The sequence below is a fragment of the Notothenia coriiceps genome, unplaced genomic scaffold (assembly GCF_000735185.1).
Source record: "Notothenia coriiceps isolate Sejong01 unplaced genomic scaffold, NC01 NC01_scaffold00018641, whole genome shotgun sequence".
Classification (NCBI taxonomy): domain Eukaryota; kingdom Metazoa; phylum Chordata; class Actinopteri; order Perciformes; family Nototheniidae; genus Notothenia; species Notothenia coriiceps.
The window spans coordinates 179,700-201,055 of record NW_011351342.1 but is presented as its reverse complement, the minus strand read 5'-3'; the positions used below and the strand labels follow the sequence as shown (position 1 = coordinate 201,055).

At 41.2% G+C, this 21,356-nt stretch overlaps 4 protein-coding genes across 4 annotated transcripts in view; 3 read left to right on the top strand and 1 right to left on the bottom strand.

Moving 5' to 3' along the window:
* The first annotated feature begins 2,838 nt into the window (after nucleotides 1-2,838).
* Nucleotides 2,839-7,028, top strand: LOC104951171 (actin, cytoplasmic 2). Its single transcript, XM_010777808.1, has 7 exons — nucleotides 2,839-2,943; nucleotides 4,235-4,360; nucleotides 4,467-4,706; nucleotides 5,231-5,477; nucleotides 5,601-5,792; nucleotides 5,920-6,101; nucleotides 6,382-7,028. The coding sequence occupies exons 2-7, from the start codon at nucleotides 4,238-4,240 to the stop codon at nucleotides 6,523-6,525; spliced, it is 1,128 nt and encodes a 375-aa protein (XP_010776110.1). The 5' UTR covers nucleotides 2,839-2,943; nucleotides 4,235-4,237; the 3' UTR covers nucleotides 6,526-7,028.
* A 2,033-nt stretch (nucleotides 7,029-9,061) lies between these two features.
* On the top strand, nucleotides 9,062-15,379 carry fbxl18 (F-box and leucine-rich repeat protein 18). The gene is made up of 7 exons (XM_010777804.1): nucleotides 9,062-9,226; nucleotides 10,267-10,464; nucleotides 10,588-10,937; nucleotides 11,584-11,719; nucleotides 12,287-13,362; nucleotides 13,779-13,997; nucleotides 15,091-15,379. Exons 1-7 carry the CDS (start codon nucleotides 9,173-9,175, stop codon nucleotides 15,245-15,247), a joined length of 2,190 nt encoding a protein of 729 aa, XP_010776106.1. The 5' UTR covers nucleotides 9,062-9,172; the 3' UTR covers nucleotides 15,248-15,379.
* Nucleotides 15,302-21,356, top strand: part of LOC104951170 (uncharacterized) — a 16,854-nt gene continuing 10,799 nt past the window's right edge. The window contains exons 1-2 of the mRNA XM_010777806.1: nucleotides 15,302-15,310; nucleotides 19,042-19,046. The gene's annotated coding sequence lies outside the window, so the exon portion shown is untranslated. The remainder of the gene's footprint in view (nucleotides 15,311-19,041; nucleotides 19,047-21,356) is intronic.
* Nucleotides 15,482-18,749, bottom strand: LOC104951169 (stonustoxin subunit alpha-like). Its single transcript, XM_010777805.1, has 4 exons — nucleotides 18,530-18,749; nucleotides 17,404-17,464; nucleotides 16,836-16,883; nucleotides 15,482-16,667 (listed from the first exon to the last, which is right to left on the bottom strand). Exons 1-4 carry the CDS (start codon nucleotides 18,530-18,532, stop codon nucleotides 16,147-16,149), a joined length of 633 nt encoding a protein of 210 aa, XP_010776107.1. The 5' UTR covers nucleotides 18,533-18,749; the 3' UTR covers nucleotides 15,482-16,146.

Genomic DNA, 21,356 nt, shown 5'->3' with positions numbered 1-21,356 from the left:
GGAAGAGAGTGAACGTTTGTTAAAGGGAGAGAGAGGGCGCCAGAGATAGGGATGAGTGATAAGTGGACAGAAGCTACCTGCTAGCTTCTTCCATATACGGTCTTAGTCAGAGCCAAGAGCCAGGCCTGTGGATTTCCCTGACTGTGTGAGTGAGCAATGCAGGAAGTGTGTTCATAAGTGTGTGCATGTGTGTGTTTGTGTGTTGTAATGCATACATGATTCACGCACGCAACATAATAATGAAATTGCTTGAGGACTGTCATGAGAGGAAACATTGGGAAATAACTGTCAAGGAGGAGTCACTTATTTCAAAATTATAACAAAAAACAAGTTAAGAAATGTTGGTGATACCATTTTATGTAGCTTTAATTTAGTTTGTTTGAGAGAAGGTACAATGTAATTTACTAAGTACAAATTCCAATGCAGCCAGAATTATCCATAAGTCTATTTTTCATCTTTAGTCCATAGACAAAGGGTCACAAAAGGCGTTCTAAAACATATCAGAAAATAATCAAGAACAGTACCTGCAGGTTTTGAAAAGTTGATACAATTGTTCAAAGAAGAAAGCAGAATTGAAATATAGACACAAAGAAAGATGACACAAAAAGGCAGAACATATACAGCCGCAGCAAATGATTTGTAGTGCTGACAAAGAGTGTATTAATCATTCATCAGTACATACATGTACATCTCTGGGAATTAAGGATGCAGAAATTAAACCTGAAGCAACATGCACATTTGCTCACAGACACACTCACACATACATCCTTAAAAAGGGAGTTTCATTCATTTCCTCAGACTGGTCACATGACATGAGCAGTGCATTCTTCCTCCCATGTGACCAGCTCCAATATCTCCTTATATGGACGTCATCCAAAGGAACTCTTAAAGGGATGGTTGTCCTGCCCAGTGTGTGTGTGTGTGTGTGTGTGTGTGTGTGTGTGTGTGTGTGTGTGTGTGTGTGTGTGTGTGTGTGTGTGTGTGTGTGTGTGTGTGTGTGTGTGTGTGTCTGTGTCTAAAGCAGGATAACGCCAATTCCCTGATGAGCTCACTCAACCCCCTACTATCTTATCCTTGGATGATCTTACACAAGGCCAGTTGTGTGTGTTTGTAGGTCTGTGTGGTCACTTCCTGCATTCATCTGCATGTAGTAAAACACTATGAAAACTACTTCCTGTCTCCTTTGCTGTACTGGCTCCTATATATCCTTATTAGGAACACATAGAGCCAGTGAGAAGTCGCTTGTAAGTGTATGGGTCTTTGTCCAGTGCCCTTATTGAGTTAAAGCAGCACCCTAACCCACCCACTCTGAGTCTCCGGTCAATTTATGAGATGAGCTTTGCATGACATCTTGAGTGTGTTATCAAAAAATAAACATGAAAACGTTTTGCAGGTTGGAGACACTCAAGTCTTTGGGGACATATTTGGATGAGTGTATACAAATATGCTTGTCTGACTAGGTACCATTCCTTATTAACAATTTTATCAGGCCTCACCATATTTTCATTTGACACCAAATATAGTCACATTCCAGAAATACACACCTATGTATCGCAACTCATTGAGGCAGGCACGGTTAATCTGCCCCCGACCACTTAAACATTACAAGTGATGAGCAATAAGAGATTTACAGCCTACTGAGTGTTTGCTGTAAACATGCCTCAGCTATGCTTGACCACATGTATCAGTATCACTCTGCTCTGCATGTGTGTGTGTGTTTTTGTGTGGTGTGACACACTGGTATGCCAGGGCAGACGTGTTAATCAGGGTGTTGACGGTGCTGTCTGTGACCCTGAGATTGTGATGTCCTGGCACTGCTTACCACAAGTGTCTGCCATGAATATGCAAATGTATCAGCCTAGTTCTGTTGCATTCCCTTATGTGCTTCAATTGAATTAGATGAATCATTGATGTTCTGCGGTTTCCATCCAATGCACGAGAGGCTACAACAGAAGACAATAAGATGGGTATATGCAAAATGTGGATGGAGAGTTTGTGTAATCAGGATATGTAGACCCCCTCCCTGTTATGGGTGGATTACTAGGAAAACAGACCCAATACATTGTTTTGCAAGTCCCTAAAACAGGCAAGACCTGAGATAAAGTTTAATTTAGTCTTTGGGCTTGGGTGGAAGGTATCGATCATTTGCAAGCCAAAAGGCTCTCGTCCAAGTGTCATAGTGAATTTGCATTTTATTTGTAATTTTATCAAGCAGAGTCTACCTACCTACACACAAATTGTCACTCCAAGATGCACATACTATGCTGTCAGGAAGAGACACAAAATGACTATACAGAGACACAAAGAGGGGTAAAATAACTTTACAGTCTAACTGTATTGCTCCTTTTTAGGAGAGGTGGTGGGCCTTTTAGCATGTCTGTGCCCAGGGGCTCACAAATCTATTAATCTCCTCAATGTCCCCAATGTGGATAATGTATCAGGGATTACAACTATAAAAGGCTAGACTTAATAACATAAAGGTGTTCTAATTAGTTCAATAGAAAATAACATTAAAGCTAATTGTTTCATACTCAAGGACTCTGCAGTGATTTCTAGCACAAGTGCATTGCCTCATCATCCCACTTGCTGTTATCATTGTAATGACATAATGGGAAATACAAACGTATGTTATTGAACTGTACTGCTCGACCCCAGATTTATAGTATTGATAGTAGGGTTTAGGTTCGTGTTCCTGTTGCTTTTCCCATCTTCTCTTGTCAGAGTGCAGGAGCGATATCTGCATGCGCCACACCCAGTGGAGGCAGCCAGACCAATCAGATGGCACCGTGCGGAAAGTTGTCCTTATATGGAAAGGGGCTGCAGCGCCGGCTCTAATAAAACCCTGCACATCATTGGCCTCTATTGCAGTCAAACTCAGACATCCTACCGGAGTGTAACCCTCATTCACAGACTTCCCAAAGCCGATAGCCCTTCCTCAAACAGGTAAGTCAATATGCAAGCTTATTTTGAGTGCTTTTTACCTACGTTCAAGTTTTGCTTTAGCCAGCAAACTTAATTTAGTTAGCCGGTTAAGTTATGATGTGTGAGTTATCTGGGTGACTTCCCTCAATTTAAAGCATTATAAATCGTTGAAGCTTCTAGTTGGCATTCGCTGCATCACGTTGCCTTTCATTCACTGTGATTCTGATTAAACACCGGTTGAGTTTGAGGAGATGCCACCAGTAACTGTTAACTATAGAAATATGTTGGCAATGCTGTTGTTTATCCTCGGCAGATGGTGTGACATTACCCGGTTACAATGTGCTGTCATCAGTTTAACAAATCGGGCTGCCTTCATCGTCTCGGTGACATGCACGCCTTAGCACGGTGTCGGTTGTCTCCGATTTCAAACAGACAGTCTGATGGTAGATTAGACGGATTATACCTAAAAGACTTAGTTTGAATCGCTCATGGGCGTGTATAAATGGTAAAAAACGGTTGATGTGATATTTCGTTAAAGATCACGTTACACCCAACACATGTCAGTAATTTTTTTTCACATTATCTTTTGATGGTCACGACACAAAGATGCACCTGATGACTGACAACACGGAAGTTCATTCACGTCGACAATTAAAGTGATGTATTAAAATTAAAACATGTGGGCATGGTTAATTCAGTTATGGTGATCGCGGTGTAAGGGAGTGGTCGGTGTCATCTGGGTGTAACGGCACACACGGGGCTGCCACCGCCGTCTCTGAGCTGTACTCACTTTTGCCTTATATGGCCATGGCCAGAGAGAATCAGCCTTTTGTTTCTCAGCCCTGGATCTGGACTGGACCTGCGCCACTGCGACATCCAGCGTCCAGTCCCCATAATGACGAGGCTTTAAACAGCCTTGATGTTTCCAGATGTAACTGACTGTTTCACAGCATCAGTTAAACGTTTAAACCCATCGGCCCATGTGCCAGCTAGTGAGATTTAGACTTTTTTTTAAAGAGTTATTAACTAGACAAACATTTGAAGAGATTTCAGGGTCGCAAAAACTCCTTATCATACTATAATTATTTGGGCACATGGGACTACTGTTAGAAAAAAAGGCGAAACACAACTATTTTCTATAATATCCAAAAAATCTGGATTTTTTTATATGGCAGAAATGTAATGAGACTGCTTTTAGATACACACTTTCCTGCATTGTCTGTTCATATTTCAAGACTCCTTGTTATACTAAATGTAGTCTTATTTTCCATATTGATTTAAATATTCTCCCCCTTTCACCCCTCCTCTTCAGAAAATGGAAGACGAAATCGCCGCCCTCGTTGTTGACAACGGCTCCGGTATGTGCAAAGCTGGCTTTGCAGGAGATGATGCTCCCCGTGCTGTGTTCCCCTCCATTGTTGGGCGTCCCAGACATCAGGTACACTTTCTGAATTGTCTTTTTAAATCATTCAAAGCTTTGAAATATTGTCTGCAATGCCTTTCATTGTGCTGTTTGTAACTTGTTTTTCTGTTCTCTTTCCCAGGGTGTGATGGTTGGTATGGGCCAGAAGGACAGCTATGTTGGTGATGAAGCCCAGAGCAAAAGGGGTATCCTGACTCTGAAGTATCCCATTGAGCACGGTATCGTGACCAACTGGGACGACATGGAGAAGATCTGGCATCACACCTTCTACAATGAGCTGAGAGTTGCCCCAGAGGAGCACCCAGTCCTGCTCACAGAGGCGCCCCTGAACCCCAAGGCCAACAGGGAAAAGATGACCCAGGTAAGGAGCGCCAACATACACTGACAAATCCCCTCAGGAAACTCTCTGCTCGCCTACATGTTTCCATCCTCTGCTCAAACGGTCAATTTCCTCCTGCTCCTTAAATCTCCAGGTTTCTTCTATCCTGTGCTGATATTTTCATCTCTGTGGAGGCTTCAGGTTTCTATCTCTGGCAATGTAATGCATCAGGAATGTTGTTTTCTTTGCAGCATGGTCTTTTAGATCAAGTGTGTGTTTTTTTATTTTTTAGACTTTCTAAAGTAGATGGCAAGCCTTCAACTACACGGGTGCCTGCATGGTTCAACAGATTATGTTTGCGCAGATTGCTACACTCATCTTTAAGAGTAAACTTGACTAAACTTAAGTACAGGTTTATTGAAGTGACTAGTTTTTAATATGGTGTTTCTACTCAAAACAAAACCAGGCCAGTGTGCAGTGCCTTTCTGTACTAACCCATTCTAGCTTACTCCAGGTTATTATGACTCCCTGGTTCAATGACTCATCTCTCTTTTCCTCTTTTCCAGATCATGTTCGAGACCTTCAACACCCCTGCCATGTATGTGGCCATCCAGGCTGTGCTGTCCCTGTACGCCTCTGGTCGTACCACTGGTATCGTCATGGACTCTGGTGATGGTGTGACCCACACAGTGCCCATCTATGAAGGCTACGCCCTGCCCCACGCCATCCTCAGGCTGGATCTGGCTGGCAGAGACCTCACGGACTACCTCATGAAGATCCTGACTGAGAGGGGCTACAGCTTCACCACCACAGGTTAGACCACAAACACTGAAATTAAACTAAATGTATTGAAAAAATGAATATTAGATTCCTTAAATGATAGTTGCAGAGCGAAGAGTTTACTAATGTTGCGGCTCTACTTTTCTTGTTTTATAGCTGAGCGTGAAATTGTGCGTGACATCAAGGAGAAGCTTTGCTACGTTGCACTGGACTTTGAGCAAGAAATGGGCACTGCTGCCTCCTCCTCTTCCCTGGAGAAGAGCTACGAGCTACCCGACGGACAGGTCATCACCATCGGAAACGAGAGGTTCCGTTGCCCTGAGGCCCTCTTCCAGCCCTCTTTCCTTGGTAAGATAAATTACAAAGAATCTGCTAAAATATACTTGTATATTCAGTTTGTAGCAGCAAGAACTGGGCTTTAATTTTAAAGTATGTTGAACACAAACTTACTTTCTTCTTTCACACCTTCTCACAGGAATGGAGTCTTGCGGTATCCATGAAACTACCTTCAACAGCATCATGAAGTGTGACGTCGACATCCGTAAGGACCTGTACGCCAACACTGTGATGTCTGGAGGTACCACCATGTACCCTGGCATCGCTGACCGTATGCAGAAGGAAATCACTGCCCTGGCACCCACCACCATGAAGATCAAGGTATAACTCCTCCTCATTGCCCTTTACTCGCATCCTCCCACAGGCAATAATGCAAAACATGTTGTAGAAAGCTATTTACCCCAGCTGCCATTTAGTGTACAAACATGGGTAATGCAATATTCAAGCCCTATTGCTTGTTTTTTAACGTGTCCTAATCTGTAGTGGTGCCAAAGCACAAGATGACAGCCTCAATTGTCTAACTGTACACTTCAAGTATTTGCAGGATATAAGTTGGTTTACAAACGGATGTTTTAACACGTTTCCACCATGTTTTCTGCAGATCATTGCTCCCCCAGAGAGGAAGTACTCTGTATGGATCGGTGGCTCCATCCTGGCCTCCCTGTCCACCTTCCAGCAGATGTGGATCAGCAAGCAGGAGTACGATGAGTCCGGCCCCAGCATTGTCCACAGGAAGTGCTTCTAAACAGACTTGTCAGTCCCCTCCCCAAAACACACACTGCTACAAACCCAAACGACTGGCTCTGCATACACTCCTGCACCAACACACTGGTGTGTGCTGAGCCCACAACACTCTCTTCCAGTTTTTCCCTCATCACTATGGCTATGGCACCAAGCCCCCTGATGGGGAGAAACTCTGCAGGAAGTTCAGAGCGTCCCATGCGGTGTGAATGTGTGGAACATGATGTCCATTCTTGTGTTTGTGTATGTCATTCCAGATGTGTTTGTTCACCACCTTATTTGCCTCTATGAAGGTTTCTTCTCTGGTGGGGCTCACTGCCCAACAGACCTGTAGTATTGCTTATGTAAATTATGCGATCTTTTGTTTTTGTACTTTCAGCCTTAAACAATACTTGGTCCAGTTTGTTTTTGTCATTATGCAAAAGACAAAGCTTCTACCTTGTATGAAGGTTTGTGCAAGCCTCTGTTGTACACAACAACCCAATAAAGCGCACATGTCTGAAATTCTGTTGACTCTGCCTGGTCTTTACTAGCTCAGCTTGGTTCACAAAGAAAACTTCAGTCGCTCGTATATTACTTCGGTTTGTTAAACTTCAGACGACATTTGTCTTGAATAATTATTATTATTAAGTTTCCACTGTGTAAAAGAGTAGATTCAAGGATCATTTTTAGTAATTCTAGCAACACAGGATTGAAGTTACAGTCTGTACGACACAAGGAAAAACATGATGAAACAAAATAATGGATTTTATTAAATCGTGTTTATCAAGTCAAATTAAAATAAAAACTGCAATTGAAGCAAAAGCTATATACTTTAATTTTGTACTAGAGAAACTCAAGCTTGAATATTGTCTTCACTTTGTTTGTCAAAAGGGCAAATGTTTCTTTACAAAATTGAAATTAACTAGACAAACAGTTTTGGAAGAACTTTGAATCTTGCCTATTTGTGAATTTTTCCAACTGAAAGTATTTTGATTTGTCTTAACTTCCGAGACTCATTGCACTCAATTTGAATGTCTTCATAACGGTTAGAAGTTCCGGTCATTAATACAATTCAAAGTTTAAATAACATTTGGGAAATGTTTTTTCACAAATCTAAGGATCAAATTGTCACTGAAATAGTGACAATTTGAGATTAAGTGTACCTAAAGTGTCATTTTTATTTAAAAAAACACGAAGATTTTCCATACCCAACTTGACGATCGTAATCCTGTTAGTCACACTATCATCTTGTAGTGTAAAAGGAAAACAACATTCAACTACAAGAAAAAACAAACTTGCACCTCACACACCTTACCCTTAAGGTCAGAATAAAATACATAAGAATAAAGGACTTCCTTATTTGGGATGAGCATTTAAACGCTTATTTGTTGAAGCTGTATATTAAATATATCATGTTAGATAAGATTATTTGGGAGTCCTACAGTACATGTTCTTGATTTTACCAGGTCCCGAGTGCAAATGTAAAGACTTGTACAAGAACTTCACTATTAACTGCTTAGCCCCGAGGTAATTTTCCATCTCGTTTGTTTGAAGTTTCTCACCTTAAAAAAACAGACTACAACTCAATTTAAACCTCTTTGGAAGTGACGTGATTATTAGGGAAGGAACGCAAAGGAATGAAGAGGTTAAACAAAATGTCTTAATGCATCCTGTTATGTCTAAAGACCAATAAAAACCAGAAAACACATGAGGGTTGTTATTCGAGTGTCCGACACAGGAAAATCCTGAGTTAAACTTGTTTAAGCTTCATTTTTTCTCAAAAGGTATTAGGCCCCTAGAATTTCCCTTCATTATATAAAAATATTATCAAATATTTTGATCTGTAAATATTGATCATAAAAACTGCTTAAATATATATATATTTTTTTAATGTATTAGTTATTTACTTTTAAGTTTTAATTTCGTTATTTCGGTCACCTTCTGCATGTCATGTTGGAATGTTGCATGTACATATGTGAATGTATGTATGAATGTATGTATGAATGTTGGTACATCTTATGATAGTTAGAAACATCTTACTATCATAAGATGTACATGTGTTCAATAAGTACTGTCTAAAAAATGAAATAAGAGGAATTACTATAATTCTGTAAGATATTTCTATATAAAAAATTAACAGATGAATTTTTTTTAGTTCCCTGGAAGCTTTATTGAACTTTTTTTTTCAAATACATCAGAAATAGGCACACCCCAGCAGTGTTCATTAAATTAATTCAAACTAAGGGCAATTGTGAACAGAAAAAATAAAATAAAACAAAAAAACAAAATCAGAAATTAAAGTGAGTGGAAGAAACAGCTGGGCTTTTTGAATTCGGCAACATTTAATTGATAATTTGTATAGTTAGTAAAAATAATAAATACTGGAGAAATGTTGAGGAAGAGGCATTTGTGGATGAAATATTTTGCAAAAATACTCAAATCACTCATTCCTAATTCTGTTTTAATTAAAAAAGTAAATGAAAATGGGATTCGACCGACAGGAAGTGTGTCCCTCACTGAAAGAGGTCCGTCTGTGTGCAGCAGTGAACGTTCTCCGCCCTGTCAGCGACCGGGTGTCACACCGCCTATGGTTCACTGTGGAGCGGCTTCCTCGGAACATGAACCCAGCTGGATGAACATCTAAAATAAAATTTAAAATCCTGGTGATCATGAGTGGGATCGTGAGAGGGATATCAGAGGACATGCACCGACAAATTATACAAGTGGGTTCCCTGACAAACCTCTAAAAAACCGCATGAATAGTTAACGGTAACGCTGAGGAACTCAACTAACGCTAGCTAATGTTAACGCTAACTCTATGGGCTGGACCAGGGTACACCCACATTTCTGCTTTTTAATACACAGTTCAAATTCAACCTACATAGATAGCTTAGAAAAAAGACGTGTGATTTGGTGCAATTCTTGATAACCTGTTAAATAATACAGATATTGTAAATGTGAGGAGAAAGACAGTGACACTTGGGCTGTTGCTAACAATGGTAGTAATATCTGTGCCTTGCTGAAAAGTGCCTTGTATCTGGGTTCACAGGCTTTATATTTGAAATATATGTTATACTTTAAATCGTGTTGATTTGGCGAAGTAATGTCATCACAAATGTGTGGTTTACCTTATTATAACTTCAACTATAACGTTATATGAGATGGCAAAATTGATACATTTCATTGTCATTTATAAAATATTCTTAAACACAATTTTGGGGAAAAAGTTTAGGAATAAAATAACCAAAAATGAATAGCTGACTTTGCCAAGTAAAGCAAATTAAACACTCACACATTTCTTGATGGAAATGGAAATTATCTAAAAATCCAGTGTTGCCATTAAGCAGGTGCATTGATTTGCAGCATTGAAAAGGAAGCTACCATGGTCATATCATCCAGGCATAATCTAGTGTGTTAATAACAGTTTCTTTCTCTATCCTCAACTTAAAAAACGAAATACCAATAATTAGTTATTGCTACCATATGAGAAAAGCAGCGGGTCCATCTTGGTCATTATTTTTAAAGGTTGACTGTAGAGCAATGTTGATAAATTGATAGTCGATGAATGAATGAATGTACAGAAAGGAAAATAAATATTGGTATTGTTTTTGTTTCAGTCATTTCTTTTGAGTGGAGGTAGTGGAACAATAGATATTTGGGGAAATGTTGACTCTTGTTTTCATTTCATAGACTAATTGAAATAAAAGTTGTTACACAGAGGGTCTAAAAGCACTAAACTGACATTGTTTACTGTCTGTCTCAGGCTGTATTTGACGAGGACACAATGTCCTCTACCTCCGTGGGAATGTCAGATTTGTCCGATGAGATCCTGCTTTGCATTCTCCGCCATGTTCCAGTGTGTGACCTGATGAAGAATGTGGCCAACGTCTGCCACAAGTTACACACACTGTGCCATGATAAGACCCTGCTCACAAACGTCAGCCTGTCTGAGGAGTATCAGGTAAGACTCTTATTTTAGTAAAATAACTATCACAGTTTTCTATGAATCTTCGATCTTGTGCATTTGTGAGGATCTTTCTGTATATTTAGATTAATTTGATAAAATGCTCTTTGTTTTCTCCAGGCTGACGATGTTTTGGTCCGCTACATATTGAAGCAGCTAGCCAATCACATGCAGTCTTTGAGCTTGAATGGCTGCTACTGGCTGTCTGGCTCTACGATGGAGCTTCTGGCTCGCTGCAGAGGAGTGACACACCTGGATGTCACCGGCTGTCGCATAACTTCCCTGCGTCTCTCCCGTCTCCTCTCCTCCCTTTCTCTGCTCAGATCCCTCGCTTTTGATGTGACGCCGGGCTTCAACTCTGCTCAGCTCAGTTCAGAGGCGGTGGATTCTCTGAGCCGCCTGTCGGAGCTCAGACAGACACTGCTGACACCGAGTTATGGTGTGGTGCCATGCTGCGCCCAACTACGCAAGTAAGAATCTGTGCGATTACTGAGGTTTCGCATGAGGCTTTTGTCCAGAATAACTTCCTATTTGACACTCAACGCAATATTGATTTATATATACACTTTTATGTGATAATCTGGATACAAGTTGTAATGTGTGTTTATGCACCATGTTGTTTCTTAAGAAATGTAAAATGTACAGAATGGAGCAGAACAATTGACTAACAAGACTCTCATATTGATTGGTTGAGTTTAGAAACCATACACTGTTTGAGCTTAAAGGTAGGGTAGGTAAGAATGGAGAAACCAGCTCGAGTGCGCTAGAATTTGAAAGTACGCAGCCGAAAGAAATCTGCCCCTTCCTTCAAACTTCCTTACAGAGCCCCTCCTCCAACACACACGTACGCGCACGTGACCAATGAGGGCACGAGATAAGTTTGTGCACAAGATGGAAGGCTGACAGGCAGATGATTTTCTTTTTATGTATTTATTGTCAAAGCATTTAATATATTAATTGCTATCGGGATTCCATGGAATATAACAAAAAGTGTTTCTGAAGTGAATTACCTACCCCACCTTTAATGCATTCATCTTCTTTTTCCTGTCTTATGGCTTTGTTTTACTGCTGCTGTTTTACTTCACTGCTACAATGTTGAATGTTTGTTCACTGCAGGCTGATGCTTCAGTTTGACATCTCAGACGTGACTAGAGAAGGTATCGGTGTTTGCTGCCAGTTGATGATGGGTCAGAGCAGTGTGCCACATTACCAACAGCTGGAGGAGTTCACTGCCAGGCTGGCTCCAGGAGAGGTGAGCTTTGGTTTGTTCCCATGTATCTGCAGCTTACACTGGGTACAACAACCTGCATATTGTAAATCTAGTTTTTTAATTTAAAATGGATTCAACCAGGAGCTTCATTGAGTTTAAACATCTCCTTTAGAAGAGTCTCCCTACCAAGACAGCAACACACTTTTAGACATATAACAATTAAAGACAATATAATTCACACAATCACACAAGGGCAAAGAGCTCAGTCAAAAACACGTAAGGAGACCCAACTAGACCCAAATCAGTCTGCAGCAAATCCAATCTCCAGAAGCAGCATCGCTATCATTTCAAGGCTGACACCGGGGACAGATAGCAGCAGGTAATACAAATACAGTATTATTAATTATGTGGCCAACGCAGCCATTGTGTGAGCAATTGTCTGAGAGAAGAGAGCGCTGCTGGACCCGTCGTGCTTGACATAGTATTGAAACGGTTTCAAAAATATTCAGAATCTATATTAGTCGAGTAATTGAAAGAAGGGTTCATCAACTTTTGCTATGAGTTTGTAGACATCTTGACTTTATGAGTGTATCTGTCTGTTCCCCTCAGGTAAACCAGACGTTGCTCCTGCTCTATCTGGCCGTGTTCAGCGTTCACGTTCCAAAACGTCTGAGAGTTTTCCTCGTGTCGATTCCTGGTCCGAACCCCGCCCACTGGCCTGCTGCCCCCTCCCTGGCTCAGAGCCTCGGGCAGGGGGGCGACCTGGAGGCCCTGCAGCTCCCTCGCTCCTGGCTGGATTCCTTTTCCCTGAAGCGAGCCCTGGAGGGAAACAGCCCAAAGCACCTGAGCTTCAGCCGCTGCCCGGCGCTGTGGACGCAAGTGTTCCAGTCGCTGCTGGAGGGAGGAGTCAGAGACGCCAAGCAGCTGACCAGCCTGAACCTCAGCGGGATCAACAAGGTCCTCTACTCAGAGTGCAGGAGTGTGGAGGATCAGCTGGTTCCTGAGACTATGAGCCGCCTGGCTGCTGGTTGTTCCAACATTAGACAGTTAAACCTGATGCACACGCACTACCATCACGAGAGCTCACCTGGGCAGGGTGGAGAAACACACCTGTGTGCCAGCTTGGCCAAACTCACACATCTGCGCTCTCTCACACTGCCTGCCTGCGCCCTGTCAGACGGCTTAAACACGCATCAAGTCTCTATAAACAACACTCCCTCCCCTTTGTTCCTGGGGTTAAAGAAGAATCCACGGGTGGGGCTCCAGAACTACAAGCCTGATTTAGAGTCCTCTCTTTCAGAGGACAGCACCTCGGGGCTCTCTCTGCTCTTAGCTGGCTGCCCTTTTCTAGAAACCTTAGAAGTCATCGGTCCCGGCTTTGTCTCCGCGCTGCCTCGGCTCGAGCCCTGCACTCGTGCCAGTGTGGAGCCTCGTGGCATGTGTGAGTGGGCGCGAGGAGTCGGCGACGCACACTTAGCAGCACTTGAGGCTTTGCCTAGATTGCGCCGTCTGAGTCTGGCGGGGCTTCCTGGGGTCCTGAATGGGACAGGGCTGGTACAGCTGACCCAGCAGTGCAGAGACCTCAGGGTTTTATCCCTCGCCAACATGGGCTCACTAAAGACCATGAACTACTCCCCTGCCTTGCTGGATTCACTTAAACAGTGCACACAGCTACAGGAACTCAGGTTAGAAGATGTGTACCCTTCATTTACTGTGACACTGTGCCACAAATTGATTATTTGTATATCAATAACTAAACACGTTACCTTGAGTTCTTGAAGAAAACTTTTCTCGCAGCCCACACAGTAGACACAGAGTCTAGAAACAGAGAATATTCTTGACTGAATTCATAAATGGGATCTGCGTAAAACAACAGCTCAACTAAATTAAAATGCATGTTTTGGGAAATGTTGTAAATGGATGTTTTAATAGAGGTTTGCTTATGTTAAACGTGGCGTGGCCCCAATATATTTATATTATATCCACTACAATATTAAGGGCAACAAACCAGTTAGTCCAATCACATTTAATGAAAGGAGTTCATGTGTTTGCTCAGCTCGTTGTTCTGATTAATTGAACGTTGGTTGTCTGTGTGTTGTAGGTTAGAGCAGCCCTACCTGAATGCCAACGAGTCATTCTTCGAGGCTCTGTCCTGCTGCTCTCGTCTGCAGCGTCTCTGCCTTATCTCACGTAGCGGCACCTTCGACCCGTTGGCAGTAGAAAACTTCATGGAGCGATGCCGCCACGTCATCATGTGCCATATGTTCATGGGCGGCACCTTGGTGGCATGTCGCACACTGCAGAAAGTTCTTCTGAACAGGTTAGTGCTTGTGTGTGAGGACAAACTGTACGTCTACATTAGAGTGAAGCGGGGTTGTATGAGGCCTGCACGACCCTAGTTACAACAATTACAGGAGCTAAGGCACGGAGGCAAAGCAGTGTACTAGTGTAGACAGTGGGACGCAACGAAACCTATTTTAGCCACCTAAAACCGAACTTTAAGATTAAATGTGCACTATATTCAGAATGTTTTCACTGCTTTACCTTGCCATCAGGTCGCTCTATACAATGGTGAGCTGTTGCAGTTATCTTTGTTCTTCAATGCAACCAGAGACCTTTAACATAAACATTACATTTATAGTTGGAGTCGGGTGGCTTTGAAGAGAGCATACAGAAGATAACAGGTTCAGTTTCTCAGAGTTCTGTCTAACAGCTGTGGCGGGAATTTATTTATCAAATGTGGATAGAGAATCAAACCATTCAGCTGTCTTTGTCATATTTTATTTCTTGCAATAAAGTTCAGTCAGTCACACAGAGAGCATACAGTCTGCAGAGTGAAAGACGAAGGATAGAGTTTAGGTTGCATATTTAACACCGAGAGAGGAGAAAGGGAGGGGTGACGCTTGGTGATAATGAAATGAGCATTCTGGAAGTTAGGGAGGTAGGGAGGCCATATCAGGATGTTCTCAGTTCACCTGAGATGAAGGTCATACTGTTGGTGCACATAGAGTGTAACTAACAACATTGCAACAAATCTTCTTGATAAGGAATGTTCCCAAGCTTAGCTAGGATGTGAGAAGTAGTAAATATAGATAAGCATTAGCAAATAAGAATCACACAATGATATTATTAAAGTAAGTCAGTGAGTATAATATTTTACTATTACACAGCAAGTTAAAGCGCTGAAAATATTCTGGAAATGTGATATCGGATTGAGGTGGGCCTTTTGTGTGGCTAAAATATGTTATTCAGCAGACACCATCTGCAACAGTGCTGGTTGGTTTCTCCAAACTGGGGGCATGCTGACCTTCATCTACTGTAGATATGGCTCTAAGTACCTCCTCCAACAACTATATCCCTTTTAAATGTCAAAACAGGATCTCAAATTGAACTTTTCTTGTGTCTTTTCTTAGATTTTCAGTGGAGCGTTCGGCCCTGAGTGTGGTCATCTATCCATTACAGCATGAGGACCTGACTTTAGTCATCAGAGATATCCCGCTCACACTTCTGGACAGAATCACTTTGTTCCAGAGTCACGTGGCCCAACCACCACATCTATCACCATTGTGACATCTCCAGAAAGCTTCAGTGTGATTGGTGCTCAAGAGCTACGAGGCTCAGACCACTTTTATTCTGCAGGAAATAAAATTCAATAATGAAAAGACTTGACAGTCGTCTGCACAGTGATACTAGATTGTGTGATTTGTTACATTAATAACTGTTGCCGGCTCCGCTACAAAAAAAATCTTCAACTGTAATCGTTTACACTTACATGACAGAGTAAAGATGGTCTTTGCAGAGAAATGTACTTGCAGGGAGTTTTTAGTTTATTGTTCCAAGACATTTAACACTTAGTGCCATTGTCTCATTCAAAAACAATGTCTGTTAATTCACCACTCTGCTACTTTGAAAATAAGTGCCAAAAATACAAATGAAGGGATGTATTTCTTCAGATACTTTTACAGGAAATCTGAATCGAATTATGTTGTAATAAACTCCATACAAATGATTTGTAATTGTTGTGTGTGTACCATTTATATGTCCATGTTTTTTTTTTATTATATCAAAAAAGATATTGGAAAAACTGAACATGGTCCCACATGTTCTCACTCAGTTGTGGCTAAAAAAACAAATAAGGTGCTATGTACATCAATCTTTTTGGTTCTGGAGGTGGAATTTGCCAAAGAGTGTTTTTCATATATCCAAGTGATGTGTGTATTCCTGTAAACATACCCGGATAAGAACACTGGATAATGCATTTAATACTCTTTCAGTTGGTACGAGTCTCTTTGAGAGACATTTTAGGGGGTGTAGGCCTCTGACACTTTGGTCCAATTTAATACAATTTATTCTACACTGGGCCACCGTAGAGGACACGTTATCATCCAGCATACAAGAGAGCACTTTTTCAAACACGAAGGCACAATGTCCCTCCTCAGTCCACCACGAGACCCTTTCCGGTTGTACTTCTACTCCCGATCACACAGCTGGGCGGTGTCTATGAGCCACAGTCCGGGGTAGAGCGGCTTTGTGAACGTGGTTTCTTCTCTGTGCAGCAGCTGCAGCGTTGACTCACAGACACAATAGAAGGTCAGATTCCCAGCCTTGTGATCGAGGAACACGCCAACTCTGGAGGACTGAGGCTCTGGCACTGCTTTCTCCTCATCATTGTGTCTGAAACATTTATCATTCCCGTTTATGTCTAAACTCCAGGATTTGTCGTTGCAGCCAAATGCACATTCTGAATAATAGTCCGATCTGCCTAGGTCTCTGTAGGCCACTGCTATTTCAACAGACCCCTGAAACTCCACCTCCCAGTAACACCGTCCAGACAGACCCTCCCTACAAAGCACCTGATAGAGGTGAGAGAATCTGTCCGGGTGTTCAGGATACTCCTGGACCAAATCTGTGAGCACCGCCTTTCTGTCCCCCTCAGACAGAACCATCTCTCTGTACAACGTGTTGGGGTCCAGGGTCAGGTGACAGTAATCTGAGTGACAGCAGGAAGAAGTAGACAGATGGTCAACATTTCCTTTATACACTTCAAACTGATGTGTGACTGTGTTTTATTTCAGGCATATCAGGATTTGTGAAGGATTACAGTATTAGTAAAGAGAGACTGTTTCGGTTTGGTTTTAAGATAGAAAAGATGACTCACATTGTAAGAGGTCTGCTCTGGTCTGAGGTTCATCTGTCAATACATCATCTGTTTGACCACACACACACACACACACACACACACACACACACACACACACACACACACACACACACACACACACACACACACACACACACACACACACACACACACACACACACAAATTAGGAGTCTTATTGATAAATAGAGCTTTATGTTACCATTTTTTTTTAAACGCATCTCTGAGAAGAAAACATGGAAGTGCTAATATGTAGTGTAAATCATTCACACTCTTATTAATAGGGATATGTTAAACTTTAAATGTATCACATAAATGGCAGATGTAAAAAATAACAACAAAAAAGCAATGAAAATGCAATTGATTCAAACAAAAAACTGATTCAATATATTAATAAATGTAGTAACAATTTCCTCAAAACCATTCACATTGAAAACTTAACATAATTAGATCAAATTACTGTATAGTTGTAATGAAATCAGATAAATGATAACAGTAATATGTTGCTTGGAACAAAGTCCAGTCATGTGTGCTGAAGGAACATTGTTGTGTTGGTGTGCTGTGTACCAGGAGCAGGCGTGGTCACGGGAGAGGAAGGTGGAACTTGCTGGTCTTGTGCAGAGATTTCCTTTAGAAAGATAGAATACAAGAAACTGAGATAAACTGTAACAATCCAATACACTTTTTCTGAAGGATGTGTCATTAAACCTGAGGACTGAACACTTCTCCTCATATACTTGTCTGTATTCCCAGTAAAAACAGCGATAAAACTATGTATTTTTAAGACAATCAAAGTATTTAAAAAAACACTGCATGTGACTACAATAAAACATCAACCTCAAACTGCCATATATACAGAATAGTTTCACCAAGGTTTGATATCGAACTACTTGTCTGCTTGAGGTAGTCACAACATAGTGACTACGAACAGCTGTTGAGATTGGGTACAAAGAGTAATACTTGCAGCTTGTACAGAGGAAACAGGTGCAATGAAATTCAGTTGGGAGCCAAAACAACAAAGACTATATTTTCTAAAAAACAAAGACAGGAAATAAAGCAGCACTCCGAAGGTCAAATCCAGCGAAATAATCATATTATGTGTGGATCATTTGGATACGTTCATTTCCAAGCAATAGGCTGAAAATGTGTGATTGTTCTTTTTTTCTACCTCTGGAATGTCAAAGGTTTCTTGACTTTGTTTTTTGCAAATACAGTGAAGTAGTACTCGTAGTGCCATGGCCAGGATTTTAGAAAGAGTCCAACATTAACAGCCACACCCTTTAATAAATGTTTTTATCGAAAAACTAAATATGTATTCATTTAACTGTCTGAAGTGTATTCAAATAATCCTCTGCACAGTATTCAATTTTGACAGTGAAGGAATGATCACTTAAATTGTATTTTTTCCCGACTCACTTTGCTTAACGATATTGACCCCAAAATTTGGAGGCTCCTGCTGAGACAATCAGACATTCTGTTATTTTGATTTTCCAATTAGTCAGATCATTTTGAAATGTGAATCGTGATATTTATTGTCTGTTACATGGTTACAGTTTAGAGCTGACCTTTTATGTGGGAGACTAAATAATACATAATAATAACTTTTTTCACTTACATACATATTAACAAGTAAAAGCATTTATATTATGAGTTTGTAATGAATTGCATAATATTAAAGGTGAATCTATGTTACCATTGACGCTGGTGGTGGTGTAGCTCCGTCTCTCTCTTCTAATGATGTAACGCTGGTAAAACGTATCCAGGATGTCTGTAACGACTATGAAACATTGTCTGATATTATTCAGACCAGTCTTTAAATTAGTTTAATAAGCCTTGCTCAACCAGCTAAATATGTCATGAGGAAGGGACGCTGAAGTCAACTTTATGACCAGCTGAGGGGAGGGGCGTAGACCACATGTGAAGTCAATGGCTCAGACATACTAATCAATCACTGATGTCGTTGATCGAAGTGGGAAACCCAATCCAGTGTAGATTAAGGTTTTTCCTACTATCTACACTACCCATAATTAAACAATGTGATATTTACAATGTTTAAACTCAAAGACTGTCCTTGCTGATTCATTTCAAGGACAAAATTGCTAGACGAGTAGTTTATCCTCGTTCTACTATATCTATTACTCGGGTCTGGGCTAGTGTTTGTCATTGAAGCATCGTGGTGCACTCAGGCAACATGCCAGAAGGTACGCAGCTTAGTTTGCTTTTTTAAAGCAATGGTAATTATATTGTAGTTAGCTGTATAAAATCGGTCAAAAATGTTAACGTCTGTCGCCTGCTCTTGCATGCGAAACGGGAAAAGAGTCTCGGCCCGTTTAGCAAAGTTGTCCCCCTTTTTAACGGAAAGCAGCTCGACCCAGACCGTGAATCTGAAGGGTGGACACCGGTCATCAGGACTCCTCTCACCGGCTCCCTGGCAGCTGCTATCAGCCAGATCGGTGTCCCTGTCAGCCGCTTCACATGGAGCTACAAAGCCTCTGGACTCCCCTTTAGCTCCAGCCGAGGACGACCCCACGAAACGGGAGAAGTTCGGCGCCTTCTCCGCCGACATATCCTCCAGGAGGTCGTTCAGGAAAACCAGCCCTGACCTGCAGGATCTGAAGCATCAAGAGGCGGAGGACTACCCGGAGGTGGGGAAACCCTACCGGAGGACCGCCAGGAGAAACACACCGTACTGGTACTTCTTAGAGTGCAAGAAGCTGATCAAAGTAAACAAGGTGAGTTAATTTAACCTGGACTGTCTGCAAAATGTGATTCAAAAATACATCCTGTAATTCAGTCCGAGAAATCTTGTTAAAATGATGGCGTAGAATTGCAAAATAAGATTAAAGATTAAAAGGTTCAGTGTAGCAGTGTAGTGTGGCAATGCATATATTAAGTCCAATGCTCCTCCAACAATGCAACATATTAAAGATATATAAGATACAAAACAAAAAATAAGATCAAGAACAATACAAATTGTGCAAAAAGAACCAGAGGATAAATAAAATAATCCAAGAGAATGTTGCAAGACCAATGTGCAAATCATGAAGAAGAAGTCAACTATATACATGTTTAGTGTACAAACATGTAACATAGAATAAGATAAACAAACATCCTGTACAGTGGAATATATACTGCAGTAACTCAAACCAAAAATAAGAATGTTTTAAAAATGATGACATACTATCTAAAAAAGCAAAGACAATTGCTCAAACTATTGACCTAGTCCTACTCGGTCAAAACAATGACTTCCTAATACAAAATAATGACTTATCTCGAATTACCGACTAAGTATCTAAAAAATAATGACTTATGGAGATGTATCACTGTTTTTGAGATACTAAATTAATATTTGCTAGATGCTTATTATAATGATTTGCAGGATCTTTTTGCATTACATCAGCTGTGCGAAAATCACAGTCTTCTCACCTTCTTCTGTGTGTAAACATTATTTTCCCTGTCACAGCTGCAGGAGGCTATAGATCTTTTCAGCGGAGACATGCTGAAGGGAGAGAGGCTGCAGCCGGAGGAGTTCAACTACACCATCCTGATCGGAGGCTGTGGGCGAGCTGGACAACTCAAGAGGGCCTTCAGACTCTACAATGATGTAGGGATCATTTATTTACACCATTTTATCAACATGCCAAATGACACTCCAGGTCATAAAGTTGTGTTAAACCTCAGTATATTATGTTATTTGAACAAAAGCAAGCACATATTATCAAGAGTCAATATGATACAACTACATTATAACCCTCAAGTTGTATTTTAAACCTACAGTAACAAGCTTGGACGAACAAACACTTATTATGTATATATTGATATCATGTGTGTGTTCTGCAGATGAAGAAGCGAGGTCTGGTTCCTAATGATGCCACCTACACTGCGCTGTTCAATGCCTGCGCTGAGACGCCATACAAAGAAATGGGGCTCCAGCAAGCGTTGAAGTTGGAGCAAGAACTCCGTCGCATAAACGTCCCCCTCAGCACCATCACGTACCACGCGCTTCTCAAGACGCACGCCATCTCAAACAACCTTCAAGCTTGTATTCAAACAATCAGGGTACGAGATGGGCCTACTACGTTTTTATTCATTTTTAAGGAGGATGAGTTCACTGAATCTTGTTTTTATTTGTTTTATAGGAGATGCTACAAAACGGCCATGTTGTAACTCAGGAGACGTTTCACTACCTGCTGATGGGATGCTTGAAGGACAAAGAAACCGGATTCAGACTGGCTTTACAGGTAGATACAAGTGTTATAGAGTGCCACAGTGACGCGTCCTAAAACCCGGAAGTAAGCTGTGCATGGGTTCCTTTGACAAAAAAGCAATGCAATGTCTCCATAGGATTTTGGAAAATAGCTTGAAATAAGGTCTGTGGTTGACACACATTCAAGAGGAGGATCACGTTTTCTTCAGTCGGATAATATCCACATGTCTACCCTACTTTTATAATTTTCTAATCATAAATCTAATCGATAGATTTATGATCGATAGATTTATGATTCGAAAATTATAAAAGT